This window comes from Watersipora subatra, chromosome 7 (assembly GCF_963576615.1).
Source record: "Watersipora subatra chromosome 7, tzWatSuba1.1, whole genome shotgun sequence".
Lineage (NCBI taxonomy): Eukaryota > Metazoa > Bryozoa > Gymnolaemata > Cheilostomatida > Watersiporidae > Watersipora > Watersipora subatra.
In genome coordinates this window covers 15,262,185-15,279,845 of record NC_088714.1, presented here as the reverse complement: position 1 = coordinate 15,279,845, position 17,661 = coordinate 15,262,185, and the positions used below count along the sequence as shown (strand labels likewise).

General features: G+C 34.0%; 1 protein-coding gene across 1 annotated transcript; it reads left to right on the top strand.

Annotated features, from left to right (window-relative positions):
- The first annotated feature begins 14,102 nt into the window (after positions 1–14,102).
- LOC137400458 (protein FAM200A-like) lies at positions 14,103–15,729 on the top strand. The gene is made up of 4 exons (XM_068086783.1): positions 14,103–14,304; positions 14,608–14,716; positions 15,111–15,228; positions 15,343–15,729. The coding sequence occupies exons 1-4, from the start codon at positions 14,103–14,105 to the stop codon at positions 15,727–15,729; spliced, it is 816 nt and encodes a 271-aa protein (XP_067942884.1).
- The last annotated feature ends 1,932 nt before the right edge of the window (positions 15,730–17,661 follow it).

The window sequence follows — 17,661 nt, the reverse complement described above, 5'->3', positions numbered from 1 at the left end:
ACATATCATAACTGACTATTAATCTTGCATACGACAATCTTAGCTGTTCCATTACAATTGGCAAAAATTGATTTAAATTTTATTATTGAGGTAGTTGTATGCTTAGACAAATCAAAATTACCTAATCATTTGTCAGATTCTTCAAAATTTGTTGGGCTTTATAGCTTTTTACACATTTAAGAACATTTACACATTATAACACATTCACTCTCATTTATGTGTACCACTATTAAGTTGTTTGTTTGTGGTTACTTGACAATTTTTTACACCGCTTAACTCTTTAGGCTGATCGTCAGCAAATACTGACAGCGCTTAGAGTCTAGGGTCTCCGAACATCATAATACTCTAACAAACCTGTCGCCGATATTGGCCAAAATGAAAACCACACTCAAGAAAGGTATTCAGAAAAGTTCTAGAAGGCCATAGAATGTTAAATACTGATTTTAAAGCTTGATAAATTGTTATTTTCAGGAATGGTAGCTGTGTGACGTGCTATAAAAGTAATCTTTAATAAAGCTTTGTGGTATAGCAATTTAATTGTTTAGTAATTATTTTAAAAGTAAACGATTTGAAAATCATTGCCATTTAAAGAGACATCACCAATTGTACAAATGTTATAATCGTGTAATGACCATTTATCTCATACTTGACGACTTTCAGAGTGGGCGATAGTGGAACTACAACGCAAGAGCCTTTTAGTCTTATAATAAGCTCATTCTAAGGACATTCACAAAATAAATGTTTTTAACTACCCTAGGACACTTATGTATTCGCCTCATCTAACTTTCACATTTTCGGGGAGTCATCTTCTCGCGAAAATTTCATGAGCGAAGCTAAACTATCATAACAAACGAGCGAAAATGCGAAATTAAATAGCTTTATTAATTGATAGTCCAAGAAACAAATGGCAGCAAGCGATCAAATTGCATCATCGATATTGCCCACACAATTCTACCTGCGGTTCACAATTACAAACTAATCCCAAATTGAAAAAATTTTCTTACCAGTGAACTGGACCTGAGGAATCTAATTATGTTTGTTCCGCTGCATTTATTTTTACACCACTATATTTTCGCACTCATCAGAGCTGCGAAATTAAGTTGCAGCAAAATTTTACTCTGTATGCTACTCACGAAACTAAATATTAGCGAAATATAAGTGTCCTAGGGTATCATGAACACAAAAAAAAATTTTTTTAAGTTCAGATATACAAAACTATTAGCAAAAAATTTTTAAGTTTTACATAACAGTAATATTGCGATATATCGTGAATCACTATTTGCAATATCAAATCACCAAGGGATTTTGGAAAACATTTAATACACTAAACTTTTGGGTGTAGGAATATATAATGCTAATACTTCACTGACCTTGAGACATGGTATATAATATATATGTACCTGTAGCGGTAGAGTCAGAGCCTTGCCTTCTACATCATTGATTTTGCGATAATTGAGGAGACAGCTGGTACGTCCCAAACTTTTAGTATATGTAGAAATAGGAACTATACCTATTTTAGAGCAGACAGTTTCATAAAACTTCACCTGGCTCAGCGGACTTGATCTACTCGGGGGTTCTGTAAAAAAATATAGCTCACTATATCTCGCTTGTGTACATGTTGCCTCAACTTTTGTTTCACTAGTATTAAGAGGTTTTAGCTTGGAAATGTATATACATGTATAATTTAATCATAGACATTCAGTTTTAGCATAATCACTAGCTTATAGCTCAGTCTAGCTTGTTGAGTCATTGCTTTTGTGAAATACTAGAAGTAAGCCTGGCATTGCTCTGGGTTCCTTTTATTTTCAATAAGATTGACCACAGGAGGGTGTTTAAGACCCGGATTCTCAAAAAATAGAAAGAGTTTGAAAACTGAATATTTTTATTGGCCTGGTGGAAGGCGTAAAGCACAAGTGTGTAAAGCTTGAATGAAATTGTCCAAATTATGTAAAAACACGATCAAACAGACTCAAAAGCGCTATGATAAAAGAGTATTTCTTAATATAGATTACTACTTGTTGTTAGATTGCTACTAGCAATTAACAGAAGTAAGTTAGTTAGGATCTGAGAGGCAACAGTGAAAACTGATTGAAGTTTTACACAGTGCACTAACACACTCTGTTTCTGGTCGAAGTCTGTGAAAGAGACTTTTACACGAGCATTCTGTTATCTTAAGCAATCTGAAGAGAGTGACTTTGCTAAGTAAACATCATTGAGACCGCTGTCGGTAAATATTTTAATTTTAACAATCACTGAAAAGGCAAATATTGAATCTAAGAGGATAGAATTTGCAAAGCAAATGCTAGCTAATAAGATTACAGCACCAGTAAGGCATTGTATCAGATGTAATCGGCCACCATCACCTGATGTAGATAGTATTCATTGCGCCAGTCATTGTGTTACAGCGCAATGCCATGGGTAAGCTCAAATACAATTTAAATCATTCAATCTTTACTCGTGTTACCATCGCGCGTTAATGTACAGTAGTTGCCAAGGCAGAGAAGCTATTTAAGATATTTAATGCCCGGCCTTGGTAGAATTGATGACAAATCTAAGGTGTTGCCCAAAGTGAGTTGTTATCTAAACACCGTCAGATAACTTGATATCCTGAAGTCAATACGCAATAAAAAGTGTTAAGACCTAGTATTTATATTACTAAAAATAAAGTACTTGGTTTCCAGGATGATGACTGGCACCACATAAAGCACACAACTTCTCATTCATCTATCTGACGCTCACATCAGCCTTTACTACATGTCGTTATGTTCCAGTATGTGAGCCAAGTATGCTATCTTATTATCTCAGCTCAGAATGATGTTTACCAAAAATAGATTATCAAATGCATAATGAAATATTTTATTGGCTAACTGCTACCTTTTTTGTTATATGTTTTTTGTATAATTTGGAAAAGACCAGCATTTGAAACGAAATGATTGTCAATAAAGTAATATATACTCTTGTATATATATGATATATATATAAATACATTATATATAAATATGCTGTATGTATGTAAATTAGTAGAGAATTAGATATAGTACCTATCTTGGTTAGCTACTACTGGCAGTTTCGTGCTTGCGCAGTCATCGAGCTGTAGTCTCAACTGATACATATATACATGTATATATATCAAATTTATATACTTGATGTATATATATTTGATGTACATATACATATATATATACACATATATATACACATATATATATATATATATTTGATGTACATATACATGTATATATACACATATATATACGCACACATATATATACGCACACATATATATATATATATATATATACCATTTGTACATATCAAATATATATCAAATGACAATATATAAATCACAGTGAAGCATCTACATAATATATAGTTTTTTAGAATTTTATGAGCTGGCTCTTTGTGAGCTGAAAGAATTATCAGCAGCAGTTGCACTTGTCTCATTTTCTACAGCTCACAGAGCTGACCTTGTGAATATACATAACAGATCTTAGCACAAATATAAGTATAGGCCAGTAAAATCTAAACATAGACCCACCACAGTATTTGGTAGGAAGCTCAGTTTCTAGGTCTGTGTCATAGTCTGCATCACTGTCTATTGAGGGACGGGTTGAACTCCCCCTACATCTGCTCTTTTTCTTGGACTGACCTATAGAAAAAGTTGTTTAGTAATCAGAGGCTAGAAATATAAGTTAGAGCATCGCTTCCTAGTTCTAGCTCCTGGCTTCTAGTACACCGAGCTTTTGTTAGGTATAAAATTTAGACTCTTCTGGACTATGAATGTTGACACACATTATCGGTGCTCTAATTCTTTCATTGTAATAGACTAATGTAACCTTTGCACAAAGAGTCCTTCACTTTTCTACCAACACAGATATTATTTAATGGCTTTACATAAAGACAACTAAAATAGTATGTGAACCAGTTCAGCACTAGGTCAGCTGAGCACGCTGCCATTTTAGAAAAGTTTGCATTATTAGCATCCCATAGATTGGCTAATTTGGTTGCAGATGTGCACACATTCTTCTGATTGAAAATTATCAAAAACAGTGTATTCGTCGCTTAATGATTGTTATTGGTAAAAATGGTTTTTAATGCACAACTTTATTGGTGTTTGAATAGCCAATAAATGCTGAACCAAGCTGAAACTATCATAAACGCTGTGTATATTTTTAACCATCTTTTTAGCCTTTTTATGGTGGGGAAGCAAGTGCACAACAATGATGTGCCATCCTAACTCATAGTTAATTTCATAGAGTAAGCCCAGTCAGTCTCATAGAGTTAATACACTCAGTTTCATAGAGTGAATACAGTCAGTCACATAGAATGAATACAGTCAGTTTCATAGAGTGAATACAGTCAGTCTCACAGAGTGAATACAGTCAGTCTCATAGAGTGAACATAGTCAGTCTCATAGAGTGAACATAGTCAGTCTCATAGAGTGAATACAGTCAGCCACATAGAGTGAATACAGTCAGTCACATAGAGTGAGTACAGTCAGTCTCATAGAGTGAATACAGTCAGTCTCATAGAGTTAATACAGTCATTCTCATAGATTGAATATAGTAAGTCACATAGAGTTAATACAGTCACTCTCATAGAGTGAGTACAGTCAGTGTCATAGAGTGAATGCAGTCAATATCATAGAGGTAATTTAGCCAGTCCCATATAGGGAACACATACCAATTTTTAATAGTCAGCAAGTTTTTGTTTACACATTGTCACAAGGTTTTTATTTTAGCAGGAAAGATGGTAAATAGAGTCAATATGTGCTCACAGTTAAATATATTAGTTTTCAAGTTTTCCTTTTATGAGCAAGTGTAGTAGTTGTAATCACTGCGCAGAAGTCAATACAAAAACAACAAATAGCATTAGACAATGATCAACGCATAAAGACTGGAAAAAACTGAATCAAACTGGTGTTTTCTTAAGACCACTGTTATATCTGATTTACCTTCTTTAGATAGAGGAGACCGCTCTCTGTGAGCAATTAATGCTTCAGGGCATGGGTAGACTGAGGCCCCTCCCAATTGAGTTATTAATCCATGGCTAAGATCATGTTTCCTGTATAGATAAAAGTAATGCTACAATATGCTCAAGTTATAGATATTGCATAACTTATGGATTTTTCATAACCCTCTTGTGAATCTCTAAAAATATATCTTGATATATCAATAATAGATATCTGGAAAGTTCTACCATTGGTAACTTATTCTGAATGTTCCACTACCATAGATAGTTCTAATCTACCATAATATATTTTAAAATTATCTCTGGTTAAATTATTTAATCACTTTTGTAGGTTATTCACATCAAGTCCACACATCAAGATGCTCACCAAGCCCACTTTTTATAAACAACCTCTAAATTGGAGATAGTTGTGCCTTGTCTAAAAGTTTTTAGAGCTCATATTACAATGACTGCTTCAAATTTTTGCATTTATGTATATTTTTTATTGTGTATCTTGTTAACTGTAGCGCAATGTGGGTGAAAAAATGTAGCAAAGTTAGCCAGGAACTGATGGTTTCCACTTCAAGTTAATCTTTGTGGTTTCAACTTTGCTTACTAGGATGGTTCGTCATCAAACACTATCTAATTCTGTAATCTTCAATTAAAAAGTGTGTTCTTTACTTGTGTTTCTATTGTCTACTGCTTAGATAACAAATTTTATTTTTAGTAAGATCAAAACAATCCACTAGTAACTATTGCTAATATATTAAAAGGTGCATACAAAGTCACAATGATCTCTGATGTGGGATATCACGCATAGAGATCTCTCATGTTATAATTGATATGTAAGTATGTACTTTCAGAGATATGTTTGGAGTATTAAGAAGCTTGTTTAGTACAATATTATGTAGGCACAAGCCTGCAGCAAAGATAATCCGGGGCTGGTGGATCGTCTTGCAACCCTATTATTTTTTAATATCTACTTAAAAAATTATCCTTTATTTTGTTCTGTTTTCCTCTTTGTGAGTTAATTGTAAGTAAAACAAGCTTGTAAAAATTATTGCTAATGCATTGAAAAATGCATGATAGGTCATAGGTTTCTTTAACATGAGATATCTAAAACGGTGGCTTCTCATGTTATAACTAATATATAAACCTGGGCCTTCAGAGATGTGTTGTTAATATTAAACAGTATTACTATTCCTTTCCTCTACAGGAGTTCATTGCAAGCACAGCTGATACGTTTTTCATAGACTAATAAATTCTTTGGCACGGATATTCATCACATTCTAAAGTCTATTTCAATGTTCACAAAAAACAGGAAGCTAGGTAGAGAAGAGATAGAGTGTTTGTCTATGTTCATATGTAATTCTGTCAAGCACAGAGTTGCATAGTCAAGCTCAAGTCCTTTATTAATTTGATATTTATTGATTGTTCATACAGGCGTGAGCTGAGCGTTTTTAAATACATCTATTGTATTGTTTGTAGTCAGCCAACTCTATGTAGGAAATGGACAGACAATTCTTTCAATTAACTCATTTCCTTTTTATCTTTCAAATTGTAATTTATGAAATATTAAAACTAAACAGCTAGCTTGTGAATTAATGGCTTAAACAATCAGCCTTTACTATAGCTATCAAAATACCAGTACAACCAAACCTCGATTTATTATTTATATTTAACAAAAAACTGTCAAACGGTCTCTTGTTTGGCAAGAGACTAAAACTAACAGACTTCAGACTGTTACACTGTTGATCTATTAGACTGACAGTCTAACAGACCAACGGTGTAACTGCTTTTATATAGCATTGTGAAAAAGATTATGCTTGTAATCATTCCATTGGGTGTTCGGACAACTGCCTATGTAAAACTACTTCTTGGCACACAAGTAGTATTTCATGCATCCAACCGGTTGTTGTTATAAGTTTACCAATGTTGGAGTTCAAAAATTCATAACATGAAAAAGAACATTCTAGTTTCTGTTAGACTAACAGTCTAACAAAAACTAACAGTCTAACAAACTAACAGTCTAACATACTAACAGCCTAACATTCTAACAGACTAACATTCTAACAGACTAACAGTCTAACAGAAACTAATAGTCTAACAGACTAGCAAAAACTAACATTCTAACAGAAACTAACAGTGTAGCAGACTAACAGTCTAACAGACTAACAGTCTAACATAAACTAACAGTCTAATAGTCTAACAGACTAACAGAAACTAACAGACTAACAGTCTAACAGAAACTAACAGAAACTAACAGACAGACTGCTAGCCAAAATCATGCCTGATAACTTCAAGCTTTTTGCAATCATTATGATTAAATAACACATCCAGGTATGTGATGCAGAAACTGAAGAGCTAGCACGCTCTGATACACAAATAATCTGTATAAGTTCTAATCTTGTATGATGTAGCCTTTCTCCCAACTTTCACTAGTAGCTTTGGACGGACGGACAGATGGCTACCGCTTCTATTATAACAAATAACAGTTTAAATCTTTCCCTACTCTTTTTATACTATACATCAGTTTGGTAATGAAAGATTGTTTCACATAAGTTGCTTTTATAATGGACTAGCAATGAAGTATTGTTTAATGTACTAGTGTGTTTGCATTTCGCAAAAAGGCTCCTAGCGAAATAGATTTCCTCAGAGATCATAATTCTCAACACTTAATACTACATGTGAATGGTTTCATAAAATGAGCTGAAATTTTTTAAACATGTTTATTGTTGCAATGCCTAAAGTGGTGCTTTGACAATACATAAAAGTGAAGGCATGTTGCCCAGCCTTAACAACAATAACTACAAATTCCTGTAGCAATTCTTTCAGCATCAACACAAAAGTTGTAATTATTGATGTAAAAAACTTATGACGTGTACTCATAGCTCATAAAATCATCGCTCCATAACTGCTAGTAACGCTTCAGTACTTGCAGAAGATGATGATACAGTACTTACAGGGAGTTAGGTCCCCGCTTCCACGAGGCATTGCTATGCAATTGTGGTAATGCAATCATTTTTTAAGCAATAAATCAGTGCTTAGTAATAGAAATGTTTTTACTAGCAAAGCGAAATTATTTTCATAAGTTGTAACTGACCTTGGATCAAGTGGAGATGTAAGCTGCACTTCAGCAAATGACCTATATATCTTTTCCTTTTTCTCCGGATCTGACATGCTGTCATGACATGACAAGTGCTCTATCCAAGGTGTGTGTCTCTCCCTTAGCAATGTTGTTGTCACTGTATTCTGTTGTCCATAGGCTGTTATTAGCTGTACAGTGTAGTTAATTAGCTTAGCAGGCAGACAAACTTCATGACTATTCAGCCTTTCTTGCCTATAGAATTGAAAAGTATCATGATTCTTACCTACTAGAAGAACAGAGCATGTAGCATTTTTCGTCAGTAGTATCCTTATTCTGCAGTGCTTGTCTTTGCAAATTATATTGTTCACATGTAAATATAAATTATTATGCAAACAAGTTTACTTTGTCTTTTTATAAAAATGCCTTCATTATGAACAGCGTGAGAAAAATTTTTCACAAAGATTGGTGTTTGTATCAATTCAGTGAGTAGTGTGGCTGCTGAAGAGTTTTGGCCACCGTTTAAAACAAGAGGGGAAAAATCCAAACTGCTTTTATATAGGATTGTGAAAAAAATTATGCCTGTAGTCATTCCATTGGGTATTCGGACAGCCGCCTCTGTAAAACAACTCCCTGGCACACAAGTAGTATTTCATGCATCCAGCCGGTTATTATTATAAGTTTGCCAAAGTTGAAGTTCAAAAATTCATAGCATGAAAAAAAAACATAACTTTAACAACAACAACAATATAGGCCGGATTACAATTAGCATAATCTCACTTAATAACTGTGTTATTTTTAGTGTTTTTATAGTCGTTTTCAAAACTTAGTATAAACTTATAAAAGTTTTGTAGAGCTAACTTGCGCTAAGGAGTGATCTACTACTGCTTAACCACAGTAAGAAGGTTTTGGAGCTGTTAACTACAGATGTATTGAGATTCTGATTTCTCAAATATATTATGCTAATATTAAGTTTATTATGCAATACAAAATTCTATCTCATTAGTATGTAGTGAGCTTATCATTGCTGGCAACAAACATTCTTTATGAGCTTCCGATGTTATATTATATATTTAGATAAAAAATTGACTGTCATAGCTAAATTTATTAAAAGAATGACACAAAAAATAAAGCTGCTATTTATTTAAAATAATTATTTAAAATAGTTATTTAAAATATTATTTAAATATTCATCAAATATTCATTCATCATTCGTTCAAGTTTTCATCGGGCTAAAAACTTATGACACAAAAAGGCAGTTCTATTTGGGCAGTATAACAGGGTACCTACCTTAGTATCTAAAGAGAAATGAAAAAAGGAAAAAAGCTACATATTGTATTTCAATATTGTCAAGCTATAATAATCAACAAACAATTGGAAAATGTAAATTTTATTGCATAGTTTAGTTTCAGAAATTAATTTACCTCCAAGAAGGCCGGTTTTAACTAATTGTGAACGCAATTTTTTCAAGTCTAAAAAGGTTTAAATTTGTTGTCAATAAATATGTGTTGTTCTCTGTCAAGTCATATTTTTCATTAAGTACTCTTTTAGCAAGCACAAAGTATATTCTACTTTTTTAATTTGTTAGATTAATTTACGTATTTATTTTCCATTCGGTTACTTTTAGACCCCACTATGGGGAAACAGGCTAGTAGAGAACCAGGCTAGACTAATAGTTTTTATAAGGCTAGTAGAGAAACTGACCTCTCAATAATGCAAGAGCTGAGTAACAAGTTGAGTAGAACTTCTTTAAAAGGTTGAGTTGTTTTGTAAATATTAAAAATAAAAAGCGTGCTCAGGTGTAATGAGCCATAGATGTAATGCAGTAATTTGGTTTTACACTCACTACATGTGTGATTAAAAACATTTTTCTCCCAGAAAGAAGGACTCTGAGCTTAATATCTTTAATACATAATTTTTTTGAAGTAGAAAACCAACCATTTAATTTTTACATAGTGCATAACTAGATCTTGAGAAGAGAGCTTGACCTCTTGTACAACCAATCTCTGTTTTTTTTGTATTTAACTGCTCTTGCATATGTAGAGGGGACAACTTCAAGTTCTTTCCATTATTTCTATAACTTTCTGAAGTACATCTGTGAAATATAGTTGAATATTAGCAATAAGCCAAACTAACGGTAAAAAAGTACAATTTTTGTTAGTAGAATCTTGGGTCACTAATAGCTTTACCAACAGATAGTAAACTATCTACTATATTAATGAGATGAGATTTAAAAAGAACTCACCAAATATAAATTAGGTTGTGTGGCTTGTGATCTCTCTCTCTACAGTACATTTCACTGGTGTCTTCTTTCCTGTTGGTCTTTGCCACAAAAAATTATTTCTCATAATGCTATCATAGCGCTCAAAGACAGCACAGCCTGCACATAAATGGTAATGTGGGATTTCATCATATGCACCCATCTAGAGCCCTCACTTTGAATACATGCATGTGTTCAAAGTTTTACCAGAGTGATTGCTTAACATCATTCTGTCAGCACCAAATCATACAACTATTGTGCATTTTCACAAACAGTAGAGCAGAGAAATACTGCAAAAGAAAGCGAAGTGCCTAAATCTACAGTTTTGAACACCATCAAAAGTTTCAAGAACCGAGGTGTATCGTATTTTAAATTGTTACTACAAAGCTGTTTTCATCTTTTTCAACAAACCCATAAAAATGTTAGGAAAAGTGACTTGTCACCAATAAACCAGCTAGTTTCATGTGTAGTCTGATGCTTAGCCCTTTAAGTGCTATTTTCGCTTTTCTGCGCAAATGCTTAGGTGACCTAAGTGTCATTTTCACACTTCTGAAAAACAGAAGTCACTAATCAGCCCGAGGATGCCCCAAGGGTATGAGCAGATTTTTATAGATTCTTATCTACCAGGCTGAACTTAGACAGCACAAAAAGTCTGCAGCCTAATCTCTACCTTTGGTGTGTATCCTCGATGTACATATGCGTGCAGAATAATATTTCCAATGCCATAAAATGATTGAGGTTTTTTCCTGACATAGCTCTGTACTGAAAATGACTAGCAAGAGTTTCTTTATCTTCATCTGAAGAAGAATAGGTATAGCTATCAATGAGTAGGAGTTAAAAGTGGATACTTAGATATATTTAACATTACCAACATTTAATCATCTACTAATGTGGCTGAATGCAAATTTCTAAAACACTCTGCCATGAGAAACACATTTAGATGTTCTAAATTGTAACAGGTGAGACAACAAGTTAATATAAGCAGAATATCAAATACAACAATGATTACAATGATGAAAAAGAAATAAAAGTCACGAATCAGTCTAACGACAGCCCCATTTCTATGGATTTTTATCCGCTAGGCTGAACTTGGACAGCGCAAAAAGCCTGTAGCATATTCTTTATCTTCTGTGTGTATCTTGGATGCACATATGCATACAGAATAATATTTCCAATACCATAAAAGGATTGAAGAATGTCCTTGACAAAATTTTGTACATAGAAGTACTTAGCAAGAGCATTATTATTTTCAATCAGAATAACAACGGGTATTGCTGCCAATGCAGTTGAAAAGGTAGAATAAAACAAGATGGTTGTTCCTCTTATATACCGAGATTCATTTATCAACAGATGGTCTTCTTCCTTTAAATTGCTTCTCGCTTTCATTTTTTTTAATTCTCTTGTGACTCTGACAAGAAGAACCGTTGAACAACTTATTGTAAGTATTATATTCACTACCGTGAATATTTTCAAAAGTGTTTGAGAAAAACAAGAGTTCAGAATATCTCCGTCGGTGAATATACACGATGTCCACAGGATGAATGCTGTTCGTACAGCCATACTGATAATCAGATTAGCTATTGTCAGCTTACCCATGTTCATCAGCACTTTGGAAGTTTCATAGTCAAATGGCTTGCAGACGGCGTAGAATCTGTCAATGCAAGCTAGCAGAATTTGCCAGTATCGGAATTGAACCGCACCTGCCTTTAGACTGTCGATTGTTAAACAAATCTTCACATTTGGCTGTATAGCTGCTGTGTCACTCGTCGCTAATAGACAAACAGTGCCGGCAATATTTAAAAAGCTGTATAGAATATCAGCCAGTGTCAAATATACTAGGATCCAGAAGTAGTTTAGCTTTCTGACCTCAGACACTCCACACAAAACTTTTATGTGGAGAAGGTTTACAATAACTGAAAAAATGTTGATAAGCATTAAACAAACCCCGAATGGTATACTCTGTTCCCAACTTTCATCTGTGCTACTGCTATAGTTCTGATTATCCGAAGACCCATTCATTGTATCACGATATAAATATTCTGTGTAAACCAACTTTCTTCTTTGAAATCTACACGTATACTGAGAAACCTTTAGATTCTTACTCGTTATATATACATTTAATAATATTCATCTCACAAAATCAATAGGTTATCAATATAAAAACATCATTAATAATGCAGAATTATGTTCATAATTTTAAAACGAGGCAATGTTGTAAACTAGAGACCAACTTGTAAAATGAGATCAATACCATGATTAGGTTTGAGTGTTGGCATCTCCTGATGCCGTTGATGCAAAATAAAAATGGCCAAATTCCTAAGTAAACGGTAATCAGAAATAGGAATGTTAAACTGTCCAAGTTTCCTAAGGTACAGAGACAGTACAATACAGGAATGAATGAAAACAACAATAAAAAGAATGTACAAAAGCACCATAATCTAGAGCAGGGGTTCTTAACCAGTGGGAATTTTCCCACCAGTGGGAAATTTGAGGATTTGAGGTGGAAAATTCTCAAGCTTCAGATTACAAATATATAGGAAAAATATAGAAGGATATAGCTGTTGTACTGTATTTTCACCACATACATGGTGCAAATACATGCTTTTATTGTAGGTACAACTGTATTAATACGGAAACCAAGCCTCGTGATGTATCAAGCAGCTTATTAGATAATTAGTCTGCATTGCATCAGCTATGCATCACTGTCATGATACTGCTGAGGCATCACACAAGCATACACCAAATCAGTGCACTGCTAGCTTTCCAAAGGGCTGTATGTATACTAACACTAGTCTTGACAATATTTACTTGCATTGAATTCATACGCAGTGTAAGATTGAGAATATTTACCCAAAATGTATAATCACACTTTTTTTTAAAACAAATATGTTTACCCATTAGATTACAAAATAACCAAACTAAAAGAATCATCACAGCCATAAAAGTGATATCACTAACCACCAGGATGCTGTCTTTATGACAAGTGCTTGTTTTTTACCAAATGCATGCTTATTTTTAACAACTATGAATCATATACTGCCTTTTATAAAAGAAGTCAGCACAGATACTGTGAACTAGTCAGTATTTTTATTCTAAGCAGCAACAACCATCAATATGCTTGCTCATGGCTTTAGGCTTTTATTGTCACAATTAGCTTGAGATTTTAACTACATTTATACTATAATACTTTTCTGGACAAGAGCACGTTACTATATACTACAACTATTCTACTGTATGACCAGGAAAAGGAGCCAACAAGGTACATAAATATATTATTATGTTTTATTTCGATGTATGTTTTTACTGTGATTTTTATCAAACTAACATGTTTTATTCAAGCATACTACAAACTCTTGACATTACATTACATGACATTACACAGCTTCATGATATCACTGAATAGCTTTGCCATACTTTTGCTTGTCCTTTGATCTATTATAATCAACACATATTTTTTTAATTATTATATCATTCTATATTATATCATTTCATATTTTAGTTTTCACGGTGTAATTTGGTGTAAATTCCACAAGAATAAAGCATCAGTTGTAGCTCTAACACAGAAAACCTGATCATACGGTACATGCAGTGCACTTTGGTAACATGATCTAGACATGTGTAGCTATGTAATTTTTATAGACAAAGCGCATTTAAAAATTATCTGCATATTTACAGGCGATCATGTCAAAGTCCTTAAAGCAAAAATATGATGACAGTTATCTGCATTTTGGTTTTACACACCTTACTAAACAAGGTTTCCAGCTCCCACAATGTGTTCTATGTATGAAGACACTTGAGAATAGTTCTATGAAACCAAATCAGCTCAAGCAGCATTTAAACAGCCAGCATCCAAAATATGCCAAGAAAGAAAGAGCTTTCTTTGAAGCTAAGGAAAGACAACTTAAGCGAGCAAGACTGGACACTACTGGTGCCATTCATCAGGACACACATACTGCATTGGAAGCATCATATTTTGCTTCATACCGCATAGCAAAAGAAACCACATGCAGTTAGTGAAACACTCATTAAGCCCTGTATGTTAGAATGTGTTACACTGGTGCTTGGTGAAGCTGCCTCTCAGAAATTAACTGGTAACTAGCACTTTCAACTGACACCGATAGATCAAGAATCAATGAGCTCTCACTGAATATACAGTCCCAATTATTGGAAAAGGTCAAAGCCTCTTCCATGTTTGCCATTCAACTTGATGAAACTACTGACATTACCAATATTTCTCAATTAATGGTATGTGTTTGGTATGTCTGTCAAAATACAGTTGAAGAGGACTTCATTTTCTGCAAACTATTATTAGACACAACAACAGCAGCTGAAATCATGCATGTGATAGCTGAATTCTTTGAACAAGAAGAGCTAGATTTGGGCAAGCTTGTTGGAGTTTGTACAGATGGCGCTACTGCAATGTTGGGTTGCCGCTCTGGATTTGTTGAATAAGTAAAAAAGAAGAATCCATTGATAGAAAGAGCACACTGATTCATCCACAGAGAGGCTCTAGCTGCTAGAACTCTTTCCCAGTCTATGAACGATCATCTTTCAACAGTAATTAAAGCCATCAACTACATAATGAAGGCTGCATTGAATACACGACTCTTTAACAAGCTATGTAAAGATGTGAATGCATCTCAATTCTCTGTGCTATTCCACACAGAAGTTAGATTGCTTTCCAAGGGCAACATGTTGGCAAGATTCTTTGAGCTGAGATCAGAAATTATGGAATTTTGAACACTCAGAAAAAGAACAACCTGTCCTCTTCGATGACTGCAGTTGGGTTTGAACCAACTTTTGTCTACTTGGTAGACATCTTACCTTGCTCAATGAGTTGAATCGAAAGTTGCAAGGAAAAGATAAGAATGTGCTGGCAGCAGCAGACAGCATCAGTGCATTCAAAGACAAACTTAAGCTGTGGCATAACCGTGTGGGCAAGGGAAACTTTATTTCTTTTTCATCCCTAAATGAAATACTAGAAACCAAAGAAGAACGTGCTCCTGATTGGCTATCTGAGAGTATCTCTGGCTAATTGGTTGATTAGGGAGATGAATTCAGCAAATACTTTCCCAAATTAGATGCCAACAAAGAAACTCTTTGGGATTTAGCTAGAGACCCATACAAGCGGTGTGTTGAGGAAGTTCCTGAGGAGCTCCAAGAAGAATTTTTGGAGTTGTACAATGATTCTATTATGAAAGATGAATTTGGAGATAAATCAGTGGAAGAATTCTGGGTTGCAGCCAGACCTATGTATCCAAACACCAGCTATGAAGTGTTAAGAATGTTTGTACAGTTCTCATCCACATATTTATGTGAAGCTTGCTTCTCAACTTTGGTCAGCGTGAAAACAAAGGCACGGAATAAGCTTGACATAGCTGCTGACTTAAGATGTGCTCTCTCTCTCGCACTACACCAAACATACCAAAGCTAGTAAAAAATAAACAGCAGCAGAGGGTTCACTAAGCGATCATGACTGCTAACTTTGTACTGTGCTGTTTTTTTTATAATTAAATTACTCTACTGTTGTGTTTATCTTAAACTTTATTTTGCCATAAACAAAAAGTATATCATGACAAGCTATTCATAAAATATGATTTCTACCACAGTTCAATTAATACTTGATCCATTTTGACTGTATGTCAAAATGCTATTTGGAAAACCTCCTGCAATCTGAGAGTGGCAAAAATACCACAATTTCTGGCTGCTAGAGAGGGGGAAATCTCGAAGTGTGGTTTGTCAAAGTGGGAAATACACTGAAAAAGGTTAAAGGTTGACTTGCAACAAAATTCACATTACAGCTATTTGGTATCAAAAGATTCACCATGTTTTACTCTGTTGTGTTGTAGGTGCAGAATATGTAGAAATGCGATTACAAGCACTTAAAAGCTCAAAAACGAACAGTTAATTGCAGCCACACGAGACATCCGTAGTTTGGATTCTCTTTCCAAAATGGCTCAAATGTGGCGTAGTTGTAGGAGATGGCTTCTGTTTACACCTTCATGCAACCTCATTCGTCAAAATATTTTTACGAATATACTTCACGCATTCAATAAAACCATGTCTATTGTTCTTACGCGTCTATTTCATCGTCATTGTAATGCTGTCACTTTCAGCACTGATATCCTATAACCTACCGTAAAAATTTGTTTAATTTTTTTAACTTAGCTCGAAAGAGTGCATATCATTGTCTGATAAACCTGACAAGCCTGTTGGTCACCTGTGATAATCGAAAAATGCTGCAAAAATTAATCACCAAGTATGGGTCACATGATCAGATTACGACGAGACGATTAGACCAAACCGAAACAAAACTGTAAAGTAGCGAGTATTTATATTTGATACGGGGTCTTCGGTAAAACCCGAAGTGTTTGTCATTAACTAGTACTACGATAAGTTTTATATTGAGCCTTTTATTGGTCTTTTAATTCACATAAAAACATCATGTAACATGACAATAACCGACTGTAATGACTACGCCAGAGAAATAAACTGATAAACTGATTCCAATCTACGGCGGCTTTTCGTTTTTAAAAAAAGGCAACACAACAAAGTAAGACATGGTGAATCTTTTGATACCAAATAACTGTAATGTGAATTTTGTTGCAAGTCAACCTTTAAAAACCACTGATCTAGAGCATTCTATTTGCTATCTAATGCTTACTGAGGTTACCTTTACTTTCTATTGTAATTGCGTCAGAGGCGCATTTTATTACATAACTAGATGAATGCTTGGCATTGCTCGGGTAATAAAAAATTCTTAGGACGAAAACTCTACATCTATTTAACATATGCAACATTTACCATTCCAACTTTTAAACTTCATATCATGAGAAAAGTGCTATTTGTGCTGTTCAAATAGATTAAAAGAAAGAATGAAACAATGTTTAAGGTTTCCAAACTTTCTCAATCAATTGTAACTTTAAAATTTCAAGTTATGAAGGAAGTGTTTTGTTGAAATAAATTAAGAAGAAAATAAAACTGCAAAGGTGTTTAAATTTAGATGTAAAATCATTAGCAAGTAATTGCCAAATGTAGTCTGTTTTACTATTATTACAGTAAAAATTTATTTGGTATACAATTATATGACTTTAATTCGTTTCAGTGCTGGCATCATAAGGCAAAAACATCGAATAGGGTAGTATAAAAACCCATAGTAATTATCTAATGCAAACACCTCTTGGTAAAAAATCATCAAAATCATCATCATTAAAACATGGTAACAAAACAATATGTTAATCTTAGTAACTATAGTTACCTACAACAACTTTAGTGTATTTAGTGGTTATGATCTGCAAGCAAATATAACTGTGCAATGTACTACGTGCGGTACATACAGTGGAGAGTTCTTACCTTCATGACAGAT

Bases quoted from the DNA above. Each gene is read 5' to 3' on its own strand.
- LOC137400458 (XM_068086783.1), top strand. From the start codon at position 14,103: ATGAAACCAAATCAGCTCAAGCAGCATTTAAACAGCCAGCATCCAAAA. The intron at 14,717-15,110 runs GTTGGGTTGCCG...TCTACTTGGTAG, and splicing joins ACAGATGGCGCTACTGCAAT to ACATCTTACCTTGCTCAATG. The intron at 15,229-15,342 runs GTGGGCAAGGGA...TTGGTTGATTAG, and splicing joins TTAAGCTGTGGCATAACCGT to GGAGATGAATTCAGCAAATA.